The 25,768-nt window shown below is 40.5% G+C and overlaps 2 protein-coding genes across 14 annotated transcripts in view; one reads left to right on the top strand and one right to left on the bottom strand.

Annotated features, from left to right (window-relative positions):
- Window positions 1-7,573, bottom strand: part of myrf (myelin regulatory factor) — a 29,064-nt gene extending 21,491 nt beyond the window's left edge. For 6 of the 7 annotated variants that reach the window (XM_054777379.1, XM_054777375.1, XM_054777382.1 and 3 more), the window contains exon 1: window positions 7,106-7,573. In XM_054777379.1, coding sequence (XP_054633354.1) covers window positions 7,106-7,151 — 46 coding nt within the window. In that variant the 5' untranslated portion in view covers window positions 7,152-7,573. Of the gene's footprint in view, window positions 1-488; window positions 667-7,105 lie in introns of those variants that run through there. The other variant, XM_054777381.1, reaches the window with a different exon arrangement.
- Window positions 7,574-15,307: 7,734 nt separating this feature from the next.
- eps8l2 (EPS8 like 2) overlaps window positions 15,308-25,768 on the top strand; it is a 29,674-nt gene continuing 19,213 nt past the window's right edge. For 2 of the 7 annotated variants that reach the window (XM_054775685.1, XM_054775682.1), the window contains exons 1-3: window positions 15,308-15,515; window positions 20,689-20,739; window positions 21,164-21,210. In XM_054775685.1, the coding sequence (XP_054631660.1) occupies window positions 20,709-20,739; window positions 21,164-21,210 (78 nt within the window). In that variant the 5' untranslated portion in view covers window positions 15,308-15,515; window positions 20,689-20,708. Of the gene's footprint in view, window positions 15,516-20,460; window positions 20,536-20,688; window positions 20,740-20,990; window positions 21,211-25,768 lie in introns of those variants that run through there. The other 5 variants (XM_054775686.1, XM_054775683.1, XM_054775684.1 and 2 more) reach the window with 3 other exon arrangements.

Below are 25,768 nucleotides of genomic sequence, written 5' to 3'. Positions count from 1 at the left end.
TGCAGACCTCGATAACTATTTACAGCACGACATTTCAAGGACAAAGTATAAACAAAGTACAAAGATGTATATAAACAAAGTATATACATGTATTTTACCAAGCTGAAGTGTCAAGAGTACAGATGAAGACACTAACCGAAGCCATTGAACCTGTACGGGTACAATATGCATTTTTTCTGAGAATGCACTTTCTTCTAAGACAAGTTAAGAATACGTTTCTGTATTTGTTGGAGGATCACAAAAGGCTCTGAATGACCAGAACAAGTTGCCATAAGCAACACATTTGAACAACATTTGAACTTTTCTATAAATACGCAAAATATGAAAAACGCATCAAATGTACACTACGAAGTGTTAGACAAGTCTGCTGTATCTCCTGACAGTTCTTCATGTTTCCTACACAAACACACAGACAATTAAGAGGAGAAAGCTTCTCACTGTGCAGGGAGCACTCAATCACACAAGGAGAAGGCGCGCAAACAGAGTACCTGTGCGTAGCCAAAGCATGTTGATGTCCTTGAGATGCAAACACCTGAAAAAGAAGATAAGAAGAACAAATCCACTCTGTTTTCACATGATTCACTAATGAAGCAAGAAGGCTTTCTCCAGCAGACTTGAGAGCCACTCAAAGACCAAAATGCGAGGCTACGTGTGCACGCCTTGTGCAAAACATTGTGTGTATGTGTGTGCGTGTGAATTGCTTTGGGGGGGTGTTATAATGAGGATTATTCTCCCGGTCATGAGAAAGGGCTGTACCAGGCTACCACACACAGCCCTCATCGCTCACAAGCACTGGTCGCACTGGTGGACCTGGCTCAGGAGATTAGTGACATGGCTGGGACCGAGACACGCAGCTAGCTTTGAAAAAAAAAAATAATTCAAATACTGCAAATAGGAGTTTGAGGGTGAGTGCAAGACAGACAAAAACCAAAAAGAGAAAGCAAATGGAAACATTTTTAAAAAGAGGAAAGATGCTTGGTCCAATTAGGATGTAAGCGATAGGAGTACAGGGTCTGGCATGGACCAAGGACAAAAACATGACATTTTAAAAGGGCATTTTCTTTCATTCTTGGTTTGGTAACAGATTAAGCAAAAACTATACAAAATATTTTTAAAAGGCTTTGGGTAGGGGTGGCACATACGTATGCTGAGCAAGAACCGGATACACTTGGTGCGGATTCGAATTAAGGAGCAAATAAAAAAGTTGCACTCCACTTGCATTGGGGTCCATGTGGGGCGTCAGCAGATGGAGCTGGAGTAGAATACCGTAAGGCTGAATTATGCTTCTGCGTAGTCACTATGCCATCTCCTCCAATGGCGACCTTTTTATAGCTCTTCATCGGGGTTGAGTGTGTGGCGTGCCAGTGTCTGCCGAAACGCTAGGGGTGGAGTTTTCTAAAGAGTCAACTCAGTGAGCAACCACAACTCTCTTTAAGCGCACACCTCCAGTCCTGTACTTTGGTCAATTTCCCTCCAATAATGATTTGCCATCTGGCAATCTTTGTATTGCAGTGAAGAAGGACTGTACAAGTGCTCGTTTCTTCACTGTGACACTCCTCGGTTTACTCCAATCTGTCCTTTGGTGTGGCGGCTTTAAAAACCCCCCTTTTGTGAAGACCAGGCCGACTTATGCTGGCACCCCAGTGCAGGAGCATACACCAGGCTTTATGCGCCATCATTCTTTAACATGTCAGGTGAACATGTTTAGAATTGTTTTTTGACCTGGTGGAGGTCTGTGCTCAACTAAGTGCTAGTTTAGTTTTAATTAAGAATTAAATCGGTGAAGAAGAGTAGACATTTTTAGCAAATATTTAGCAAAGCTGACATTTTAATGCAATTAATGATTGTTTTCAAGATCTCCTCTGACTCACCTCGAGGACATCATGGAGGACATCATCATAGACATGCAATAAGGGGTAATGGTAATGAAATACCATAATGAAATACCATACCATAACATAAAATAACACCTCTATAATCACCTTTACACTTACCCAATATAGTAGGTATAATAAGAACAAATAAATGATTTAAGACATAAATAAGATTCGTGCTCATGTGTGTTGCTATACTGTAAATGTGCTCCCTAGGGGAACTGAGTGAGGGAGGACAGGAAGTGATGTTGGGGATTCAGAGTTGAATTTCAGCTTGATGTGGTTTACGGCCACGACAGTGTTTTTTATTAAGGATTATTGTACGTGTTGCGAAATCATTCTAACATGCAATAAAAGCCTGTTGTTCTGGGGATCAAGTTTGGTGCGCGTCTCACCAAACATTACAGTAACATTACTGACACCACCAGTGTAGGATATTACATATCAAAGTCTAATGCCTTTTGTTTGTATTTTAGTTCATTTAGTCATTTTTATGTTTGAAAATGCTTAATTTAGACAAAAAATATGCAACATTTGCTTAAATATGCATATGTTTGCCGTATCCAACCACAAAACATGATTTATTGATAGATACAAAAAAAATGTTAGCATGAAGCCGCAAAATTCGAAGAGCAAAATGGCGAGGGACGCCTGTACATGTAAAAGGTGGACAAAGTGCACAGTAGCGCTTCTTGGAGCCATACGCTCTGGCAAGGACAGACGTGGACAAATGCAGCTCATGAGCAATACAGCTACAGACACACAAGACGACGTGCTCCCATTGTGGCTTCCTAAAAGCAATTTTTTAAGCATCAAGGCTAGACTTGATGCTGGACACTTCCAACAATTCCAACACACTTCCAATACACCTTTGTGGGACCTCTGAGACTTGAATGAATAACAGGACACCATTTTATTCTATTATAGCAAAGAAAGATATTTATTTTAAAAATCGTTCTATACACGCCAGTAGGGGCAATCAGGTCGGCCCGCCCTGCCAACAAGATGTCCCTTATTTATTTTTGGCAATTTGGCAACCCTACACACACACCACCACATGCACATACACACACACACACGCATAGATACTGTATACTCACTGACTGAGCATGACTCCTGAAGATGGTCCTCATGATGAAGGTGAACAATGAAAAGTGAGCCCTGCAAGCCTGGGTGCTCTCAAACAATACATTCCTCTTAAAGCAAATCACCCCTGAACCACTAAATCACAGACCACTGGCAAGCATTTGGCTTTTAATCAACCTTCCCAACCATGATTCACGATCGTGTTGGGAGTACAGCGGCACTTAATAGGAATTTTGATACAGAGACATGAGTAATGAGGTGTAATTTTTTTTTTTCTCGGGAATAAAGCGCAAGACTGTGATATACTGTACACGCCACTACTGATGTCAGTGCTCGTCAGGAACGTATTCCATCAGTTGGCCTGACGTGAAACACTTCTGTACAACAAAAAATTATGATTATCTATGTTGAGAGAATGTTTTCTGATTGGTCACCTGCAAGCATTCCATTCAGCTATTGGCGCATCCATGCTTCTGGGTGGAGGAATGAATGAATGGATGTGGAAGTGACGGACATGAAGTCACTGTTTACTGACCATGAGGTTTGCATCTTTCTTGCAATCATCCCACAATACCAAAAAGTAATTGCACACTTATTCCAATTCTCAGTTGTGTTTCTAGGATGCAATTCTGTGTAACAACGCACAAAGACACAATTCATGCACAAGTAGCCAAGTGATGGGGCAGCTCAAAGAAGCGTTGCAGCCCTGAGCAGTCCTATGCTTTACTTACTGTAATTAAACCCTTAATTAAACATTTTTTCAGACTTGTTAGACTAGTTTTTGTCAGTATCTACAAGGTCTACATGGATGATCTGCGTAAAAGGGAGACTTGCTTATTGTATATGTGATCCTAAATCCTAATACCCCAAGCAAAAAAACAACCACATGTGATTGTAACCAGTGCAAATGAAGTGCATTGCTTACAAAATAAACCACAGTAAAGCTATAACATTTTAATTGTCAAAATAGTAAAAATTTTGACATCAACAGGATATCTTGGAGAAGAAATATTAAGACAAAAGATGACACCTTGGCAGGGCCCAGGAAGAAGACTTTAGTTTCTCTCCAATTTGCATATTTTTTCTACCATGGTAGGATTGGAACTTCAGCCCAAAAGGCAAGTCTTGCAAGCCACTGCCTTGCAATTCTAATACCAGTAATACACGAGTTTATAGGATGCTACAGGATTTTGACGATTTTATAGGATCTCATAATTAATGTCTGCAAAAGTCTTTTTCCGCTGTAGCGGTCCAATGTGAAAGTAACTTCCTCATTGTACACCGCGGACATGTCTGCATGGTGGTGTTGTGTTTTCTTGGCGCAAGTCGAGTGACAACCAGCTTTGAGGCGCATACCAGCACCTCCCATTTTGGAGTGTGGCTCAGAGTTACGAACGTGATACGGCAAACAAATCGGCCCAATCTCGTGGCAGAAGCCGATATCATCCGATCTTCACAAACACAGCGGATCGGCAGCCGATCCCGAGCCTGAAGATCGGATCGGAACATTCCAAATTTTTTGTTTTGACATAACTGAACATAGCTTAGCAGATTTGAAAAAGATGTTTTGCTTTATTTTTTTAATTCTGCTGCACCTCCTTTTACGTCTTTTGGTGCCTCCCAGTGAACATCCGTCTCACACTTTGAAAACCCCTGCGCAAGAAAATACAGTGTGAAAAATGTAAAATTTGAATGCACAATATTTCTGAACCAGAGACCATAGTTATTTAGCTAAAAGTACAGTGTACGACTACTAGGAACACTCATGACTCTAGAAGTACGAAATCCACATACGGATGGTCTACTTCAATCAATAGCTCAGTTTACTTAGAAGGGATTGTTCCTTGAGATGAATCAACACAGCAGCAATAAATGTCACGAACCTTTGTGTGTGTCTGTGAGTGTGAGCAACTGTTTATTGTCTAAGTGAGTCAGAGATGAGAAGGTCAAGTTATGGCAGAGGAAGGGGGTGTTCCAGTGGAGATTTGCTTGGCTTTCTCCCAATGGGTGAGTCTCTCAGCACTGTGAGTCTGCTCTGTCTCACCTCCTCACCCTATCTGCGCACTGTTACTCTAATGGAGGCCAAGGGAGCGACAGCAAACGCTGAGGAGAAACACCAGTCTCACCTCATTGTGTTTTAACAAGCACTGACGCTATGCCAGGAATGCATGCTGTGCATTAGGGTGATGTATACACATTGCAGTAATCCTATTAAAACTAAAACGTTTATTAGTGAGATCCATCACTGAGATGGGTCCAAGTGTGCTCCTGGATAAAGGCCACAACGTATAATGTCAAACAAAAGTACTGTACAATGCTAAAAAAGTGGAGCGAGAGAGTCAATACATCAAAATCATTGACAGGATTTACGTTGCTGCACACGGTTCAAGTGTAGTGGTTCACACAGCTGACTTGGGGTCCATTTCCGCTTAAAGCACTCACTAAAATAGATTCAAATCTAAAAAAATACAGTTCATGTGACACAATAGCATTTTTTTTTCATCCACAAGGTCCAGTTGGTGTACAGAAGGCAAAACAAGCAAGGGAAAATCTCAGATATTAATGAGATCCTTTCCAATGTGACCAAAACAGGTCAGTAGACAGATCAGATACTGTATAACCAAAAAACAACCAACACATAAATTAAACTGAAGTGAAAGCCCAAAGGTGTATCGACCATTTAAATATGAAAAATGGTGGCCGCAGTGGAAGCTGCCAAGGCTTCTTGCCTTTTAAAAGCGTTTATTTGTATTTGGCCTCTGCCTGATGCTGATGTCACTTATGTTTCTGTATAACAGCAGGTTGTGGCTTACCTGCCTTTTGGGCATGTGGAACATTTTAGGTGTTTAGTAAATGTAAACACAATGACATTAGATATGTGTCACTTGACAGTCATGTACACTAGACAGTTTAACAAATTGGAAAATCAGAAATTCAGACATTAAATCCAGTCATAGCCATTCCTAGGTACCATGCAAAAATGGCCCCTAGCGGATGCAAGCAGCCTGGAAGATGACATCAACGTATTTGCAGTCTTATTAGAAGCTCGGACATCATTACCACAGCATTGCTTTTTTGTCGACGATCCTGACTCTAAACAACACACCTCGAAAAAATATTGAGTTTGCCATTTTACCATCTTCAAAATCATGAGCAATTCCTCAAAGCCAACATCTGACACGGTGCAGCACAATGCATCAAAAACAAGCACCTTCTATTTACTTTTCATGGCCAAGCTGACATTTTAGTGCAAGCAAGCGTGGCTGACATAAAACCAAAGAGTGAACATATCTTTTACTCCCAAAGCAAGAATGTAAACACACTAAATTCCTGTCAAAATGACACGGAAAACTCTTGACAGTCAAGGATGGCTGTGTATATTAAGTTAACGCTGTAACACGAGCACAGAGTGTGTCTTTATGTGCACTTGACTTCTTCTGGGGGACCCTTGACACTGACTTTCTCTTCAGTCCCGAGTTGTCATTGTACTGTATGTCATGGAATGTTGTGAAAAAAGTCAAATCGCGGTGACAAAATGTGTTTTTCTTGGATGTCACGAATGTAATGTGTTGTCAGTGCTGAAATACACCAAACTCAAGGCGGTGCACCTGATCACTACAAACAAAACATTTACAGCGCAGATAATACCTTCATGTATTGATTTACGTTTTCAAACAAATCCCATGGGTTAAAAGTGCACTTGAACAACATTTTGCAGATATACAATTACAACTAAATGAGCCGCCTGCACTGCTCCTGTCCCCAACTTTGTGCCACGTAGTACCTTGCAAAACACACCATTTATCTTCTTAACTTGAATTCCTACAAGTTCCAACACTCAAACTCACCCTCCTCCATCTCTTTTCCCTCCTAAGAGTTTAACTTGATCTGTTACCCATCACTAGCACTTTTGCTGCTGCTGCACCCTTGAACCCTCTAGCATGCTTGCAATTTTTGGTGTTAAAAGGAAAAGCCAAGGGAAAAAGACAAGTCAACTTCATGGACACAATAAAATGCAGACAGTTGTGAAAAATAACTGGCTCGTTTTTAATTACAAGTTGTTCAAAACGTTTTGCAATAGAAATGTGCTTTAAATGTTCAATAGTTTCGCTTTAATTCAATTATTTACGAGTGAGACGGCTTACCTTCAAAAAATCTCTGTAAAGCTTCAGTTTCATCTACCACGTCCATCCTTGCGGGTCCCGCATAAAAAATCCATTAAAAGTTTCCCCCTGGTCCGAACGACAGCAATTCGGATCGGGGAAACTTTCACAAATGCATCACAAGTGTTTACTGGCTGAAAGTAAAATTGTTAGCTATAAACCAGGTCCTTCATGTGGAGAGCGTGTTCCGCCTGAACTGCTTCTCAGATTGACTTAATTAGAACGCACCCCGATGCCAAACGCAGCCAAAGACGCGCAGGTTGTTAACGTTCAATTTCGCTTCCTTTAAAAACAAATCCACGTGTGCTGCATACATTAATTTCATTTCAGCTGCCGAAAGCCATTTTCTCCGACAACGACATAAATATTGGGGGGGAAAGAGGTCAAATTGTGTGCGTAAAAGCTATGTAAACGTCAGTGAAGTTCGCTTCCCTTCCTCTCGCCTCTCCTTCTCGGATAGGATGTGTGCAGAGAGGCCGGAGGAAAGGAGCTGAGGCAGGTGAGGGATGGGCTGCAAACAGACCCCGGACAGGAAAAAAAAACATAACTACATGTTTAATTCATATGAAATCATCATTTCCAATCTTCTTGACCACCAACTATGGGACACATTGTTTAATAGTAACACATACTTTATTATCAATTGAGTTATTAAACTTACTTTAAAGTGTATTGAATGGTAAAAACATCAATATAGTTTCCTTATTGTGTGTGTCTATGTGCCTACAGTATATAATAACTATGCAGAATATATTTCAAGAACACAACCACAACAAATACACAATAAAATTATACAGCCTAAATTGGCAAGTACAGTGGAACCTCCGTTACCCCGGTTAGCGTACTTTTTTAGTTAACGTAAAACATTTACACCACAATTATGGCTCCGTTTGCATGCATTCTCCGGTTAACATAGAACATGGCGCACATCTTGTTGTGTTTTTAATACACTGCATGAGTCCATCTGTATTCTTTATACATACATATATATATATATATATATATATATATATATATATATATATATATATATATATATATATAAATCAGAAAACGTCCTTCCTTGTTAGCATCCTATTATTAATGGCGACCAGAAAATAAGTCGACAGTCTATGATGTGGTTGACATTCAAAACATTTTATTGTTTTATGATTATAGTTTTACATGCATAAAATAATTATAAATGCATATAAATTACAAAGAAAAGGGCTAAATGAACATTGAAGGTTACTTTTACATTTATTGAAGACTACTGTCCCCAAAGGAGTTATTTCCTGAATTTAATAGTTTCTCACTTTTTTTTTTATCGAAAATACTGGCACTTGTAGCTTTCATTGGCTGTATTTGGGGTTACAGTATTGAGGTGAGAAGCATTATTGAATTCAAAAAACAACTCATGCCAAAACAGGAAGTTGATCTCGCTGCCACATCGTGTCTTTGGGGACACGTCAAGAATCATGTCTTAAATGAGGAAAAAGTAACCTTAAATGTTCATTTATCCCTTTCATTCATCATTTATATGTATTTATATAAAGCGCTTCTCAAATAGTGGGGCGGGCCCCCCCCTGGGGGAACGCAGTGCAGTGTGTGTGATGGTCATGAGAGGCAGAGAAAACTTTCAGTATTGGTGCAGACCTGCCAACATGTATGAATTGGTCATACTGGAATACACTTGTATGCTTCACCGCTCTCCATTTCGTTGCAATTTGCTGGTTTCAGTTCGAGTTCAGTCTGTACAGTACAGATAAATAAATAGATATTATCAGTTTCTCAATAGTATTTCAAATTGGGGGCGTGAAAACAATTCTGGCCCCTGCGGGGTGCATGACAGAAAATAACGGAGAACCACTGATTTATAAGCATTTTGAATTGTTTTCTGCATGTCAAACTATAACTGTAAAACTATAAAATCATGTTTTGTGTTAACATTTTTGGCTTTCGGAACAGATGAATTGGATTTGCATTGTTTCTTATGGGAAAAATGGATTCGGCTAGCGCCCGTTTCGGTTAGAGTCAGACCTTCTGGATGACACCAACCAAGGTTCCACTGCAATTAGTGCGAAACCCCTTACAGTACACTCTTATTTGTCGCATCTGCTGTTACACTTGTAGAATATGCAATGAAATGTAGCTCAAAACCATTTTGAGGAGTATTCATGGCAAAATTAACTAGCGCCTCGGGCAAAAAGCACAATTAATGCAAAAAACCCTGCCGCTGCAAAACCTAAGTGGAATGTACCTGTAAGTGTCATGGCTAACCTGTCGCACAATTCAATATCATGTATGGTATTGATGCGTGGATTTACCCTGTTATTTTAAAGTTTCAAAGTAAAATTTCCACGTAAACATTTCTTAAACCTGCATTAAATATAGCTTGTCTTGGCCTACCTACACGTGCCCTGTCCGTGCGTGCTACTTCCGTTTTTGCATTTCATATTTTTGGCTTTGTTAACACTATTATCGTAAGTAATTGCTCAGTACTTATCTTACTTGTGTTAGTATTGTTGTGTGTATATTATATGGCCTTGACATCCTGTGGCTTTGCTTATTTTTGTCGCAGCTTCACTTTTTTTGTCAGAGTTATTTTTTGTTACACTGTTAACAGTTCAGTTTTTGCTATTAAACTTTGTAAATATACTCTTTTGCCTGTCTTTGCTTCGGACTCCAAAGGCATAACTGCCTTGTCACTAAATGATTATCAGTTGGTGATATTTTTCCACCCAGCGAGAAACTTTTATATTGCTCCTGGAGAACCTTCTGAGTGTTTCATCAGAGACATCGGTTTCAACTTGTGTTAAGCAAGTTGAACTTACTTCGAGTGTAAATCTTTCCACACGTCACATCTGGAGGAGGGGGATGCATGCACAAGACTTTACACTGTCACTGCAAGTTACGTTTCACCAGTGAATTCATTGGTTTCACTAGATAAGAATGTTTTGTAATAAAAAGCCATAAGACACTATTCTTTTATCTCTTTTCATGATTTAAAACATATCTGCGGAGCCTCCACATAAGCTTACATCATCAGGAGTGTTTTGCATTAAGGCTCCCCAGGGGGAGGATTTAAAGGGAATGATCCATTTCTCTCACTCTTATCAGCAACACCCCCAACCCCCATAACAATGCCACTGTGTGTAGCCCCCACAGCCTGGACACCCACCTCCCCCTTTTCCACATGTGAGATGCTGTTGTGTTGTCTTGTCCACCGCCCCCCACAGCTGGAGCATCTCCCTCTGCACCCCCTCTCCACTGCTTTTCCTCCATTCAAGGCAAACAACGCCTTCGTTCTTGCAGCCACACTATGCAGATTGTTTGAGAGGACAAGCGAGACAGAGAGCCAGATAGATGCTGAGGAGGACAATGAAACAGCTGGCCATGTTAAGACAGTTCATTTAGCTATTCTATATCTCTTATCTTGCATAATCACGTATGCATGTTTGGGTCTATAGGCGACTTATATTCTATAAACTGTTATCAGTCACGGGAGGAGTAAAAAGTCAGGCTTTTTCAATAGCAGCAAAAAGTGTGGATGCCACAGCAGTTTTATCACAATTAGATGTGCCTTCATTAAAAGAGGCTTCATTAAAATGACGCTGAAAGAAAGGTGACTATTCGACTTGTAAAAGGCGGAGACGGTCTCCGTATTTATTTCTATCTTTATTTCTTGTAAATACACCATACTGATACCACGGGTATGATGCCTATGACTGAAGTGAAAATGGGGGGAAAAAGCATGGTGTCTGCTCGACATTTAGTTTATTTTTCTTTGGTAATTCTGTGAGAAGTTTTGTTCCTAAATCCAGAAGAGGTCAAAGGTCGCTGATGTTGGACTTGAGACAGGGTTTAGTTTATCCCAAAGCAAATGTTTGATGGGTTTTTTCCACACCAAACTCCAAACACAACTTTAAGGAAAACGGCCTTCCCTTAAAAGGTTCCCACAAATTTGGAAGCATGCAATTGTCCAAAAATGTCTTTATAAGAAAAAAATTGACAATTTATGGACAACTAAGGGATGTAATCCAACCTCTGATTGGTTAATTAACTAATTAAGAGGCGTGTCCAATACTTTTGTCTATACAGTGCATAACGACCATGTGTTCCAATACAGTACTTGTTTCATACAAAGTAACTGTAATTTTACAAGGAAGTACAAGGAAGGCTACATTTATGCCGGTATAATTAGCATCTCACGGTGTGTTCTTTCCTTTTGTTCATATGCCCTGGTTCCCTTTTTAGAACTTTAATGAATGTGAATTATTGATCAGAGTGGTATTCATGCAAGTGATACTCCACACTGCCACATCCTCCAGGTAGATACAGTAGATGACAGGACAGTACCATACCATACAATACCATACTCATGTAGGATGCTAACTCATGGTGGATTGCTTTTGTTAATAACTGTTTAGACACAGTTCTATTTATTCTAATTTTGCCCCCACAAACAACCTGTGTCATGGTCATGTTTTAGAGCAAAGAAGTCTTCTCTCAACTGGTCTCACCCTGGGTCCCACATTTCCTCATTGGCCTTAAGTTGCAACTAATCTTTAAAAATGTCACACCAAGCAAAATTTTACACGTGCAAGGTGTATTTCAAAGCACAGTACAGTGGTGCCTTGGTTAACATCCGCCCCGGTTAGCACATTTTTCGGTTAACATCCAAAATGTATGCAAGAAATTTGCCTTGCTTTGCATTTGCCCACCTGGTTAGCCTTCAAAATGCTGCGTGTAACAGACTGTTGTGCTTGGTTTGTTTAGGCAGCCATCTTGGATCACGTGCCCAATAAGAAATCTACTTTACTATGGCGGATTAATGACACAAACCAAGGTACCTGTCACGTTCCACGTGCCCTTGCTTTGTGCCCCTGTCTCCTCCTTGTTTGCTCTCTGTTCCAGATCCCAGGTTGCTGGCTGGAGGCGGAGCTACTGAAAGCATCTGAGGTTGATTGCCCACACCTCCTACTTAGGCAGACCGATGACAGCTGGAGAACGCCGGATTATTTCTCTTGACACCATGTGTTGCATCCACTAGACCTTGCTAGATTCAGTTCTGTATATGTTCAGAAGTACCCGCCTTCAGCCAGAACTTGTTGTATGTTGCATGTTCCATGGTGCACTCTTCTAGGCACCATTGCTTTTGGTTCGTTTCTGGACTGACTTAATTGTATTCTAACTTCACCTGGCTCCTGGCTCCTGCCTCCGCGTCTGGGATCCAGCACTATCCCACAGTGTGACAGTACCACTGTATTAAGAAACTGTGAAGGCCCATGATAGCTCCATGTGTAAACATGAAAAAAGTAAAATTCTATTTTAAAATTACACAAAATAAGACCATCCAATTTGATATTTGACTTATATTTGTGAATCAAGGAGGACAAAATAATCTGTCATCAACTGTGGATTAAATACTGTAAAGTAATTTTTGAGTAGCTGTCTGCAACATAGCTCACGACCCACATTTGGGTCCCAGCCCACTAGTATAACTGGCCTTTATGTCTGTTCCATACCTGTAAACTGAATCTTTTCAAGCTAATTTTACAGTATATTCATTGTGGTATTGTGGAAAAATAATTGTATAGAAAATGTGATGCATGTGGTTTAAAATATAATCTGCAAAAGGTTGAATCGAGGCAACCGGACCTTTCTTGTTGGTTGAAGACGTTTCACCTTTAATCCAAAAGGCTTCTTCAGTTCTAAATTTAAACAACTAAACAAAACAAACAACTAAACTAAGACACCCAAATCCAGGATTGGTTTGAAAGCAGCGTGAAGGAAGCCATTTACGTCAAACTTGAAAGGCCCTCTCTGAACAGAGGAGGAGGTTTACGCCATCACCTACCGTTGGCTTCGATCATGTCCATGACATCTCTCCCCCCGAAGATTGTCCCGCTCTATTTTCAATGAGAACAATGGGCACTAATGAGTTGCTTTGCCACCAGCCAGGTGAACGACCTACCGCTATGCAAGATGGTCGTTCATGGGCCACACCAACAACCACAACAACAACCCGTGGTGACCATGCCCAGGGAACACAAAGAGAGAAACAACCTTGTGCGGATTACCATGACCTGGATGACTAAGAATCTCATATTGACTTAAAATCTAGACAATTGTTAGTGGTGTAGCAAGAGTTAGTATGTTAACCACTAAAATGATTTAGCAATGTATCTTATTTTCTCTTCCACGATTGCCTCATTGTAAAGAATACTGTAGTCTCCTGCAGGGGTGTTCAAACTTTTTCCACTGAGGGCTGCAAACTGAAAACTCTAATGATGCGGTGGGCCACGTTGATATTTGTATGTATTTATTTTCATTTTGTAAAAAAAAAAAAAAAAAAAAATACTTATATCTAAGTAAATCAGCTTTTTGTTAGAATTTAGAACGTTTATAACATTTCCGCTTTTTCTCTTTACATTGTGAAAATCTTCTATAACGTTACCATTTTTGCCGGATTTTGTTTTAGTTTTTGGTATATTTTCATTTTTACCATGTGCCGTGAGCCGCACATAGCTGTGGGGCCAAACTTTGGACCCCCGTGCCTACAGTATGTTCTGTAAGCACTGACACACTTCCTCCAGCAGAGGGTGTCGTTGCTTCGATAAAGACTGGAGGAGTGTACGCATTGCCACTGAGGACCAAATGAAGTTTTAAAGTAAAAAAAAAACAGCAACATTTTTGTTTGTTTGGTTTGGGTTATTAGGATGTGGTCATGGGTAAGTATTCTGCACTACAGTACTATATTTCATTACGTATTTTAAGCATATGTAGTTGACCTACAGTATCTGCATGTCACATAATAAAAAAAATACACAGCATATTTGATGTTGTGGTTTAAAAAGTGTTACTCAACACTAATTGCAACACTAACTTTCCACCGCCATTCCTCAAACAGGTGATTTCTCAGGTCTGACAGCTTCAGTTAATGATCAAACCCTCAAGGTAGGGTTTCCATAGCAACCAGCATTAAAACAAATCACATATCAGGAGAGCAAGAGCCAAGCTTACATGTCAAGTGTTTGTTTAGACAGACTTTCATCACATTCTCCCCCTTTTACCTGGCCCCTCACTGCTGGTATGAACACAATGTATGAGAGTACATGGACTACAGATTCACGGGTTTACAAAGAGGCTACAGTGTTGTTGTACAGGAACTGCGCTAAAGTTGTTTTCTTTTTGTCATCCTGCAAGACTGAACCATGCTCACACTGTATGTACTGTGCATGTGTGAAATCAAGAGCTTATGGAGGATTTATCATGTGAATAACTGAAATATGTCGGGCTGCTGAAATTTCTATATACTGTTTAATTTTGTTTTTTTAAGTGCAATTTTTAACATTTTTTTTAACAGCATATGAACTTTCTACTTCCTTGTGGTGTACAGAGATCTATTGGTGCTCTGTTGTACGTCTGTTATTGTGTTTACTACCCCTACCAGTAGAGGGTGTTGTATACTCATGTTGAACACGTGTGCAGCGCCACCTAGTCTGTGTATTTGCACAAGCAATTAGGAACCCACAACAGACAATAGCCGGTCAAATATACAGCCACAACAGTCCTTATTGGCTCAGGGAGAACCCGCCCATTGTGTTCTGCGTCCTGATTGGCTGTAGACCATTTTCAAACAATCTTGTTCGTGCTGTCGCAAGCAACCTGCATGAGCTGCTTGCTAAGCACGACTAAAAAAATAGAAGAAGAAGAAGAAGCTAAACCGACGAAATGAATCTTCGTTTTAAGGAGTCGGAGCAGTGAATATGTTGAGTCACTTAATAACTTATTGTGTCCAATCTAGAAGACTGATCATTAAAATTCAAACGGGAGAGTGTTTAACATGTGAGAAAATGTTATTGCCTGTCTGAGAGAAGTGTATAAAGTGTATTGTGTGGGGTTTTACAGCCTTAAACATATATGATAATTGTAAACAAATAAAGTTGGCTACTTCATGATTTCACTTATCGCGGGCTATTTTGGGAAGCTATCCCCCGCGATAAACGAGGGAACACTGTACACTAAATGGAACAGGTAAGTAAATTGCATCACAAGCTGTCATTCAAACTTACCTGAAACCTGTGGCCAGCTCATGCACCACGACCACTCCACCCTCTGTCAAGTGTGTATGGAGCTCCTCCCCTCACATATTGAGTTACCTGGGAGGCATCTGTCACTCACCTGCTCCCACATTCCCTCCTCGGCAATTGCTCTTGGGAACCAACAACAACTCTGTGTGTGTGTGGTGTTAAGGCAGCGACAGGAACGCTCGCAGGTTTTGGATTAAACGCTCCGATACAAACTGCTGCACCATTCCTGGTGAGGGTGTCTGCTGATCGGTGGCAGGTTGATGCTTCTGTCCCGCCCATGTTGGTCACCTTGAGCATCCTGTGCGGAAAACACCAGAGTAAGTTTCTTTCTTTGTACCTTTTCTTGAGTCTACTACTGCTATCTCCATGGTGGTTTATTTGGTAATTATGTTCTAGAAACAAAAGGTTAGAACAATCTCTCAGAGTTCTTCAACACTGGAAAAATAAAGTACATTAAAATAATAAAACTGTTAATACCACAACATAGATTGACACCGATTGCATTGATATTAATGATACAAATATATACCAAGATATATCTTTGTAAAGCCAGACTTTTCTGATACAGTTCTTGTATTGGATCTCTGTGCAGGTGTACCTAATGAAGGAATTATACATTATGTAATCCGTCTGAAACTGCACAGATATCCACTGACTTTTGTTGTGAATCACATTCTATAGCAACCCTTAGTACTGGCTACCCGTAGCGTTACATTGTCCCACTTTAAATGTGGACAGAAACTGTTTTGCAGTTTCTAGCTATCGTGCATTAATCATACATAACCTTAATGAGCACAGTTAGCACCATAAAAAGAAGGATCTCATTTCCTTGAATAACCTCATGACGTGCTACACATTAACAGTGAAATGATAAACACTGATCGTTTACTTGTTTAAATCCCAGCACAGGGTTGTACTCGGAAGATGAGGAATGTAAAAAAAAAAAAGAAAAAAGAAATGGATCTCGTCAATGACTGGATTAGTCTGTTTTTGAGACAACAGTTGTTATGAATCAGGTCCAACAGTACCAGCTGGGATAAGTATGCATGCAAAGATATAAAACCAGATAACTCTTATCTCTCCGAGAAGGCTTAGTCAGGTACCGCGGGTAAAGTCCACGTTGCTCAAGCTTACAGTTTCTCCAGACACATTGTATAAGCAGTCCATATTAATACTTTGTCCGCACATTGTTTTGATACATCAATCTTTGAGCTATTGTGTTACCATGGTAACAATCAGTCCAACTTGACACATGAGGTCATTGGTAAATAGTATAACAGCCTGGATTATTTAACTATTAATGCACTAGACATGTGCATCCTGAACAGGTCAGGCATATTCAGTGTTGTACAGTATTGCCGTTATGGAGCTCTTGTTAATTTGTGGCCGTTTATTGTTTAATTCATGGATCTGTTGTCTACTACTGTGATCTTAGTACATCTTTTACATATTCGAAAATTCATGTTGCGTTGTTGGAAGAGGTCTCCATTAAGATTGGGTTTATTTGGTGTGTTATATTCTGAAAAAATTAAATTTTTACCCCAGACAAGGGATGGGCACGTTTGACTAATATTTGTAATAAACAGTTATTAAAAATTTTGTAACATTATTTTCTGATGGCACACCCTCGTGTGTTTTCTTCAACAACTTCACAAAATCTGTGCTGATGTGGATAAACTCAAATCAATTACACCAAATCACATTTTGATTCCGACAGTTAATCAACAGTCCATTCTACATAACTGACGCAATTCTCAATGATTATGTTACAGTTTGGTAACATAAAGTATCTGTATTGTATTTTTCTTGCCCTTGGAGTTACTTTAGAGCAGGGGTCACCAACACAGTGCCCGCGGGCACCAGGTAGCCCCCCCCACGACCACATGAGGCGCCCGCAGGCTTGCTTTTCATTCAGGTTTTCAGTTAATAATGTGAGAACACTAGAAAGAAATGTATTCTGAAACATAAAATGTGAGCTGTGGATACCAGCATTTTGTGAATGTTTCGGTAAAACAAGCATATTTGATTTGTTTGGGTTGAAATAAGGTATGAAAATCATTTCTACAAAAATGAGTAGCTCGTGGCCATTTTCATTTTCTAAAAGTAGCTCTCGCAAGAAAAAACGTTGGTGACCCCTGCTTTAGAGTATAATTTTGGTAGTATAGTGTAGATCGCATCTTGAGAGAGACAGAAACTGAATGTGATTGTACTAAAGCTGATCCAACATTTGAGCAAATCAGGCCACTTGAGTGATACAACAGCCGCAGACATGAAACTCAACAAGAAAGGGCTCGCCTTAGTGACAGGGCTTTGAGACAGTTGTCTAACATCATTCCTGCAGACTTGAACATCAAAACATTCAGTAGTTTAGGAAAAGGGTCTAATTGAGACGCATGAGCACTCAGATCCCTTTTTTGTGCATATACAACATATGATTACCTCTGAATAAGTGGCTGGCATTGTTAAACAAAAATCACCTTGGGTTAGTTGAGGGGAATAGCGCAGAGGACCTCTTGACAACACCTGACACCCAACCTGTCCTCCTCCACCTTCGCCTCCCCTCCGAAACCTGGCATTGTGCCTGGGGCAGGAACAAAAGAGCTAAGAGACGATAGAGCGATAAGGTGACGTAAGCAGAGCAACTTTGCTTTGGTAAAATATTGTGATTTTCTGAGGGCAAGGAGCTCCTTTGGAGCAAAGAGTTCTCAGAACTTCAGGTTGCGGCAGCGGGAGTTCTTGCTTTGTTCTTTGTGTGCTTTATATAATCTGCTACCCAAACAATGTGCTGCGAGATTGTTCTAGATGAATGGCGGCCATGTTTTAATGGGGACTGTTTAAAGGGGAATGTTTGCATGGCACAGGACCAAATATTTCAATTAAAGTCGACTTCACAGGTTACAGAGGTTAAATTGCTCAGTTGTTATATCCTAAAGTCAATTTGGCAATTCATTTACTGAACTATTGTATTAAAATTAGGCTTCACAATAAAGGCCTTGTTTCGCACATGCCGCAAATTGCAGAAACTGAAGAATGTGTTTTTTTTTTTTGTGGAGGTCCAGTTTGTTTGCAAGGGTATTATTATTATTAAGAGTATTATGCCTTTTGTAGTACATTTCACAATTCATAATTTATTGTATTTGAATACCAAAAATAACACTGTAAATTCTATTGTGACTGGTTAACTTACATTAAACAACAATTCAGCAAATCAATGTTGATAATGAAGCAGAAAAGTGTAAAGTACGCAACAAAGACGAATCTGTATAGTATTTCATTAGGTTGTTAAGCAATAGCATACAGCATTTACACCATGTACAATGGAACTTGCTTGTGAAGTGACAATTATTGCACTTTTTCCGCAATGAACAACAGTGTTGTATTTATCAAATAATGTTTGTTACGCTACCAGCGTGACAACACTACAGATCTTTGTCAAATTCATCAAAGAAGGTAATGGTTTGACAATGAAGACCCAAACTGCCACGATGCCGCACGACATCACAGCACCACCGTCACTGCATTACCTATTGTGACGGATGCAGTGGTGCAGTGCATTTTCAAAGTCATTGTAAAAGAAAACAAACAGCCCGCTTTGCTTTGTACCGTAGAGCGTGTTTAGCCTGTGTGTGCTGGTATGTGTTACATAACATCATGAAGGCAAGCCTTGACAGACAACGTGAAGGCTCCATGCTCAGCGTTTACCACTTTCATTTCCTACTCCTGTTAATCCCCCTGATTTAGAGGCAGTTCTCTTCAGCACACTTTGTCTACTTGGAGGCCGTAATTGTCACCAATTCGGCTGACTGGATATGAAACCAAATTAAACTAATAAATGTGTTTATAGTTGTACTGTATGTAATTAAGCAGACATTCCTATTGTGACAGATGTGTCCCCTGACTATACAAACAGCACAAGCGGTCCTGGACCTGGTTCAGCTCAGAGGAAGAACAGGCTTTTTAGCAGACGACATTTCCAAGGAGTAGACTAGACTCATTTCGTTTTTACTGCATGGGTTGTGTTTGGGAACAGAAGGTGGATTGAGAAACAGGAAGGGCAGGAAAAAAATAGCAGGTTTAGGGATTTGCTGGAAAATGCATACGTGTACTGACGGAAAAGCCTATTTTCCCTCCCCTCTTCAATCTGTCGCATTTCTTATTTGAGAGGAGTTAAGCAAAGCATTTAAGCATTTCAACAAGACTTTGTAGAGGGTTGGCACATAGTCCAGGGAAGAATCCACAACATTATGGTGAGGATCTGGATAAAAGTGGAGATGAGAATCATAATGACATCCCTTGTCTATTTGTCATCCACTAAGAACAAAGGAGCAGCCTGCTAACAAACAGAAGAACAAATAGACATTTATGGTGTATAAGACGCACTGGTGTTTAAGCTGCACCCACTAAATTGAAAAAAAAAAAGATTTATAAATACAGTATATATGCCGCACCCACCGGACAATAGGCCTCATATGTCCACGTCATAAAATGACATATTCTGCCGCACACGAGTCTGTGAGGACCAAGTAGCTCTTTATTTGATAGGAGCCAATCATGAGCTATGAATAAACTCACAACGAGCTTATCAATCCATCGGAAATCGCAGGAGGTCATTACTCTAAGGAGGTCATTACGCTAAAATCATCACACAGCAACTTAACACTCAAAATGTATTTCGTCCCAGCAGAGCAGTTCATTGGCCAATGGATGCTGCCCTCTGGAGCTCATTAGCTCCCTCTGTTGGCCCAGTCAATACAGTACAGTTTAAGGGATTAAAGGACATTAATGAACTGCAGTCTACACTGGCCACTAGGTGTCAGAAGTTAAGACTAGTCTCGATTGCAGTAGACAGTTATTGCAGGTTTGAATTATCTCACAACGGGCACAATAATAACAACAATAATAAAAATCATCATCATAATACTAATAACTGCTAATACTGCTATTACTAATAGCCTGGAAATGAAAAGTTTATGGGAGAATGAGAAGCAGATATTCAAGTGTACTGTTTCACTGTTTCATTATAATAATGTAAAGTAACAATGTAAAGATTTGGGAATAATTGTATTTTTTCCCCAATGCATTACATTTTTGAATTGTTAGTAACTGTTTCTAAACTCAAAAATTGTATACTGCTGCCATGTACACGCAGGAATGATACAGCAACATTTGACAAAGCTAGGTTAGATTTTTTTGGAGGTGCATGTCACAATATGCAAAAGGATTTGCAGGGGGAGGAGTGTGCCATTGGAGCGTATGCCGGTGCCTTGACACAGAGCATCATCCAGATTTTAGAGACTGCACTCCGAACTGTAACCGGAGAAATACAACAAAATGCAGGTCTGATATTAGATGCAGCTTTTAGTGTGATGCATGTAGTTCAAAACATAGTTACATAGACAGTGTCAATTTGCATTATTCTATTTGTAAAAGCAGATTTTTGGTTCCAGCTATTGTATTCCAACTTCTCATCATGTCCCTGTGTTTCTTTAGGTGGATGTCTTGAACCATGAATGTCTTGGGATCTCCATCAAGGCAATCCAAGTGAGTGTAGTGCACATTCCAGCCTCTCCTTGCATATTTACCTTTTCCTCCGTTAGCTCTTTATCGCAGGTGACTGTCACAGCGGCCACAGAATCACTAACCCAGTATGTGCAAGGTGGTGCAGGTCATGGACCTTGGGCACAGAGCGCCTCTGTTGGGAATTATTTGCTTTTCCTCTGCTCTTGGCTCCAGCTTCCCACCGCACCCCCCCCCCCCATCCCCGCCTCTCCCTTTTCCACTCTCCCACTCGGTGCCTGGCTGGCCCATATGGTCAGAATCTCAGGCTAATCTCACGGACGCTCTCCATATATGTCACTTCTGTTTTGTGGTCTCGAGTTTATGAAGAAGTAAACGCGTGGCAGTTTGAGTGGGGCAAGATGAAGGGAATGCAGCGTAATCCTGTCTCCTCTTCTTGCCATTGCAGTGGAGTGGCTAGATCAGACAGCAAGATCAGCGCCAAAGCACTCTTTGGTAAGTGCTGGCATTCTTTACCGCCATTCTTCACCTGTGATTGGGTTTGACTTGTTTGTGTGAAAATTCCCTTTTTTGTTTTTTTGATCTATTTATATACAGTATTATAGTATTAACATGTATTTTTATATCGGGAGGTTTTCTTCCTTTGGTCTCTTAATTTTGGTGACAATCCTCCCTCTAGTCACTCATGCATTCATTTTCCAGCGCTTATCCTGTTCAGGGTCACAGGTGAGCTGAAGTCTATCTCAGCTGACTTTGGGGGAGAGGCAGGGGTACACCCTCAACTGATCAGCAGTCAATCAAAGGGCACATACAGACAAACAACCATTCACACTCACACCTATGGACAGTTTAGAATTAATTAACCAAACATGCTTGTTTTTGGACTGTGGGAGGTGGAGATTCGAACCAAGAACCGCCTGCCTGTGACGTACACATGCTAACTCATACTGTATATCTCAGTCATATCCAATCATATCAGGGTATAAATTGTTGTGTTTATTTTACGCGTCAGAATACATTGTCTTCTCTTTGGTTCTAACTTGGTCTCCTGTCCAGATGCTAGACATTCCATCAGCAAATCACAAGTCAAATGTTTACTTTAAACTTTGGTGGAAGTCATGCTTTATTTCAGGGGTGATTCATTAATGGCTCCTTTGCAAAACTTGCCGTTATTCCACTTCTGATTATACAGAGAATGAGTCTCAAAATCGTATGGGTCACCGTTTCTTTTCAAGAGAGTGCTTAATAAAAACTGCGCATGCTATTTTTAGCATTGGTGTTTAGGAGATGCACTGTATGTATGTCAGCAAGACAATGCAAGTAATACATATCATGGGAGCACACATTATATGCAGGAGTTGAATCACAACTTACTGCCATGCAAATGACTTTTGCAGGAAATCTGTCACTGCCACTAAGCTGCATGTTGTTGTAACCTCAGTGTTGCTGTGCTACAATCGCCTTTCTTTCCATGCATGTTGGAAATGACTTGTTGGTTATAGGGTTGGTAGCTGGAGCCTACCCCAACTGACTTTGGGCGAAAGGCAGGGTACACACACGCTGGACTAATCACCAGTCAATCACAGTGCACATACAACCATTCACACTTACGGTCATGGCCAAAAGTTTCGAGAATGACACAAATATTAATTTCCACAAAGTCTGCTGCCTCAGTTTTTATAATGGCAATTTGTATCTACTCCAGAATGTTATGAAGAGTGATCAGATGAATGGCAATTGTAAAGTCCTTCTTCGTCATGAAAATAACTTTAACCCCAAAAACACAATTTTCACTGCATTTCAGCCCTGCCACAAAAGGACCAGCGAGTGATTCTCCGGTTAACATAGATGAGAGTGTTGTCATGCTGATTGAGTTAGGATAACAGACTGGAAGCTTTAAAAGGACACTTGTGCTTGGAATTGTTGTTTCTCCTCTGCTAAGCACAAAAAGGGCTTTTTTTTATTGCCTAAGAACACATCCATTAATAAAAAAATGGTACCAAAACATTCTCCGAGAGCAACTTACCTCAACCATCCAAGAAGAGTTTGGTGACAACCAATGCTGTTTCCAGCGTGATGAAGCACCTTGCCATAAGGCAAAAGTGATAACTGGCTTACAAACTTGCAAATTCTGACAAACTCCAATCATTGATTATGCAAGAATGGGTTGCCACCAGTATGGATGTGGCCCAGAAGTGAATTGACAGCATGCGATGGTCAATTGAAAAAGGGTTAACACTGCAAATATTGATTCTTTACATAAACTTCATGTAACTGTCAATAAAAGCCTTCGACACAAATGGAACACTTGTATACTTCAGTATATCGTAGTAAAAAAAATATCTGCAAACAAAAAAAGCAAACTTTGTGAAAACCAATACTTTTAACCATGACTGTACATTCACAACTATGGACAATGTAGACTCTCCAATTAACCTAACATGCATGTTTTTGGGATGTGGGAGGAAACCAAAGTCCCTGGATTAAACCCACGCATGCAAACTCCACACGGAGATGCCCAAAAAAGATAACTAATTGGAAAAAAGTATTGGGACAAAAATATTAATGGAAATATGAAGTTGGTCCACAGCTTTCTATGGATTTTAGCGTGTTTGTGGGAAAGTTTGTCCATTCACCCAGAAGAAAATTGTTGTGGTCTGAAGTCACTGATTTTGAATGTGAAAGAGGGCCTGGATTCACAATCTCTATTTTAGTTCATTCGTTCATGATAGTTCATTATCATTAGTTTATATTTGATGAGGTTGCGGTTAAGACATAAGTCAGTTTCCTGCTGAAAAGGGCCTTGCCCAAAACTGGCAAAATACAAAATTGCCCAAAATATCTTGGTATGATGGTAATAAGGCATCTATCCCAAGCCCCAACTGATTTAATTCCTTGATGAAGCGCGTGTGTCTATATAGTGCCTGTTATTTGGCACTAGCAGGGCGTGCAGGGCGTTCCTGTTTTTAAAGTCTGCTTGGAAGAGGGTGGGGATGCCCATGTCCTGCAGGTAGATAAAAGCCTCATTGAAAAGGGGAAAAGACGAGGCAGACTCTGCCTCTTTCTCAACTCTCTTTCAGCCCACTATGCCTCAGTCTTCAGCTCACTGTGGTCCCTGCCAGCACCGCCCCTCCACACTGTGAATAAAGAGGAATATTGTGCTGCACATGACTGAGAAACACGCACCATTTCATAACGTGACAAACTACTTCCATGCTTGGACGTTCTAAATTTAGAGTGTTGTCGTATGACAGCAATACTGGGATGCAAGATGTTCCCACACCGTTTGGCTGCGCACCTTGCCATCTGTTCGGGCTCTGAGTCATCCAAAAATTGTGGTTGTGTTGTTGTGTGGCAGATGGTTACCATAACATTCTGTCTGCCTGTCCTATTGTGTATTATCAACAACAGCGGATATTCACCGACTGATATACACAAAGTGCAAAGGTCCAGTCTCTGTCTGTTGTATGCAAAACTTGACACAGCAATGCAAATCATGCTTTATCAACGCTTGTGGGACAGAGCGGGGAGGTACCAAACCAGAATCACATTCGCTCAATGCTCAAAACACCCTACAGTGGATTGAAGATTGGACAGATAAAACAACAGGTAGAAGGACTGTCTGCATGTGTGCATGTAAAGGGAGTTCGGTTTTTGATAGATAGATAGAACTGGATAGCTAGCTAGCTAAGCTAGCTATCTAGCGTTCCATTGGAGCGTTCCATTCACGTCATCATAACCCACCTTCTTCGTATCCACGCTGGAATGAATTATTTGGTCCATGTTTCAGCTCTCCACAAGTTTGTGTATAAGTCGTTCATTTTTTATTTATTTTTTTAGTGAGCCAACAACAAATGATGTCAACAGGTAACCTGCCTCACACTCTGCTCTCCATTATTGTGGTTCTGCTCGTCGGGCTGTTGCAAGCTCTCGAGATTAAACAGCCACAGCAGGTGGCTCACTCCGCTCTATACTGTGGTTCTCCTAACCTCCGTAGCGGCACTGGCGCATGTGTCCGACATGACAGCGTACTGTGGCGACCATAACTCCGCTTCATAACACACATCATCCGTAGAGATCCACGCGTTAAAAGTGAAAGGCAGGAAGTGTTTCTTGGGTGATGCATTTACTCAGTTTCTAAATGCAAGCGGTCAACAAAGGTGAAGTATCCGCCACGCAGGATCTCCACCTCTGATTGTGCAACAGCAGCACAATGCCAGTCTGGAACACCTTTTCCAACTTTTCAGTAAGAGGAAGCCGCTGGATGACATAATCATCTAATTAGCATATAATTTGCATATGCTGTTATAAAGTGCTGTAGGAAAAAAGCATAACCTCGCAGGAGAGACAAAAAAAGTGAGTAAAAACACCTTCATTACGTTTAGAACTACAAATAAACTTTTATTTCTTGGTTTGTTAATTTAAAATAGTCCGTCATTTCATCAAAACAAAATAACTTTAATATTTTATCTCGGCCAGCGCCTCTCAAAGTTCTCCCATCACACGTTGGCTTTTGAGAAATTTTTAAAATGAGCACAATTGAACAGCAAATAACAGATTATGCTCTATTTATTCTGTTGCTCACATTAACATGGCTCAGTGTGGTTCGTGAGTAGCACACTCTTCTGGTGAATATATGTAATAGCAACTGAGCCTCACAATATAGGCAATACAATAGGCTTCTCAATTACTTACATTTACCCGAAGAATTGTAAAATAATCCACTTCCTTTTATGAATAAAAAGTAGCAATAGACTAACAATGGAATATAACCACAATAAACACCCTCCCCTTTTATCCAGGCTTACTGAAGATTAAGGAATATTTGCGTTGTATATCTCGCTGTGTAAAACACGGCTCGCGCACACGTGATTCATTTGCACTTTCAATGCGTGGAGCTCCATATCATGGCTCGTGACTGCCTTTGGGCGGGGCGGACCTGACCTACGGCCATCACCCGCTGCGGCTCAGTGAGAACACAAAATGCAGAACAATACATGCTTTCGCCATACCAGAAAACTCTGCAACGACGACAGAAAAAGTCGCGACATTT

Source organism: Dunckerocampus dactyliophorus, chromosome 5 (assembly GCF_027744805.1).
Source record: "Dunckerocampus dactyliophorus isolate RoL2022-P2 chromosome 5, RoL_Ddac_1.1, whole genome shotgun sequence".
Lineage (NCBI taxonomy): Eukaryota > Metazoa > Chordata > Actinopteri > Syngnathiformes > Syngnathidae > Dunckerocampus > Dunckerocampus dactyliophorus.
The sequence above is the reverse complement of the archived record's forward strand: the minus strand, read 5'-3'. Positions and strand labels throughout refer to the sequence as shown.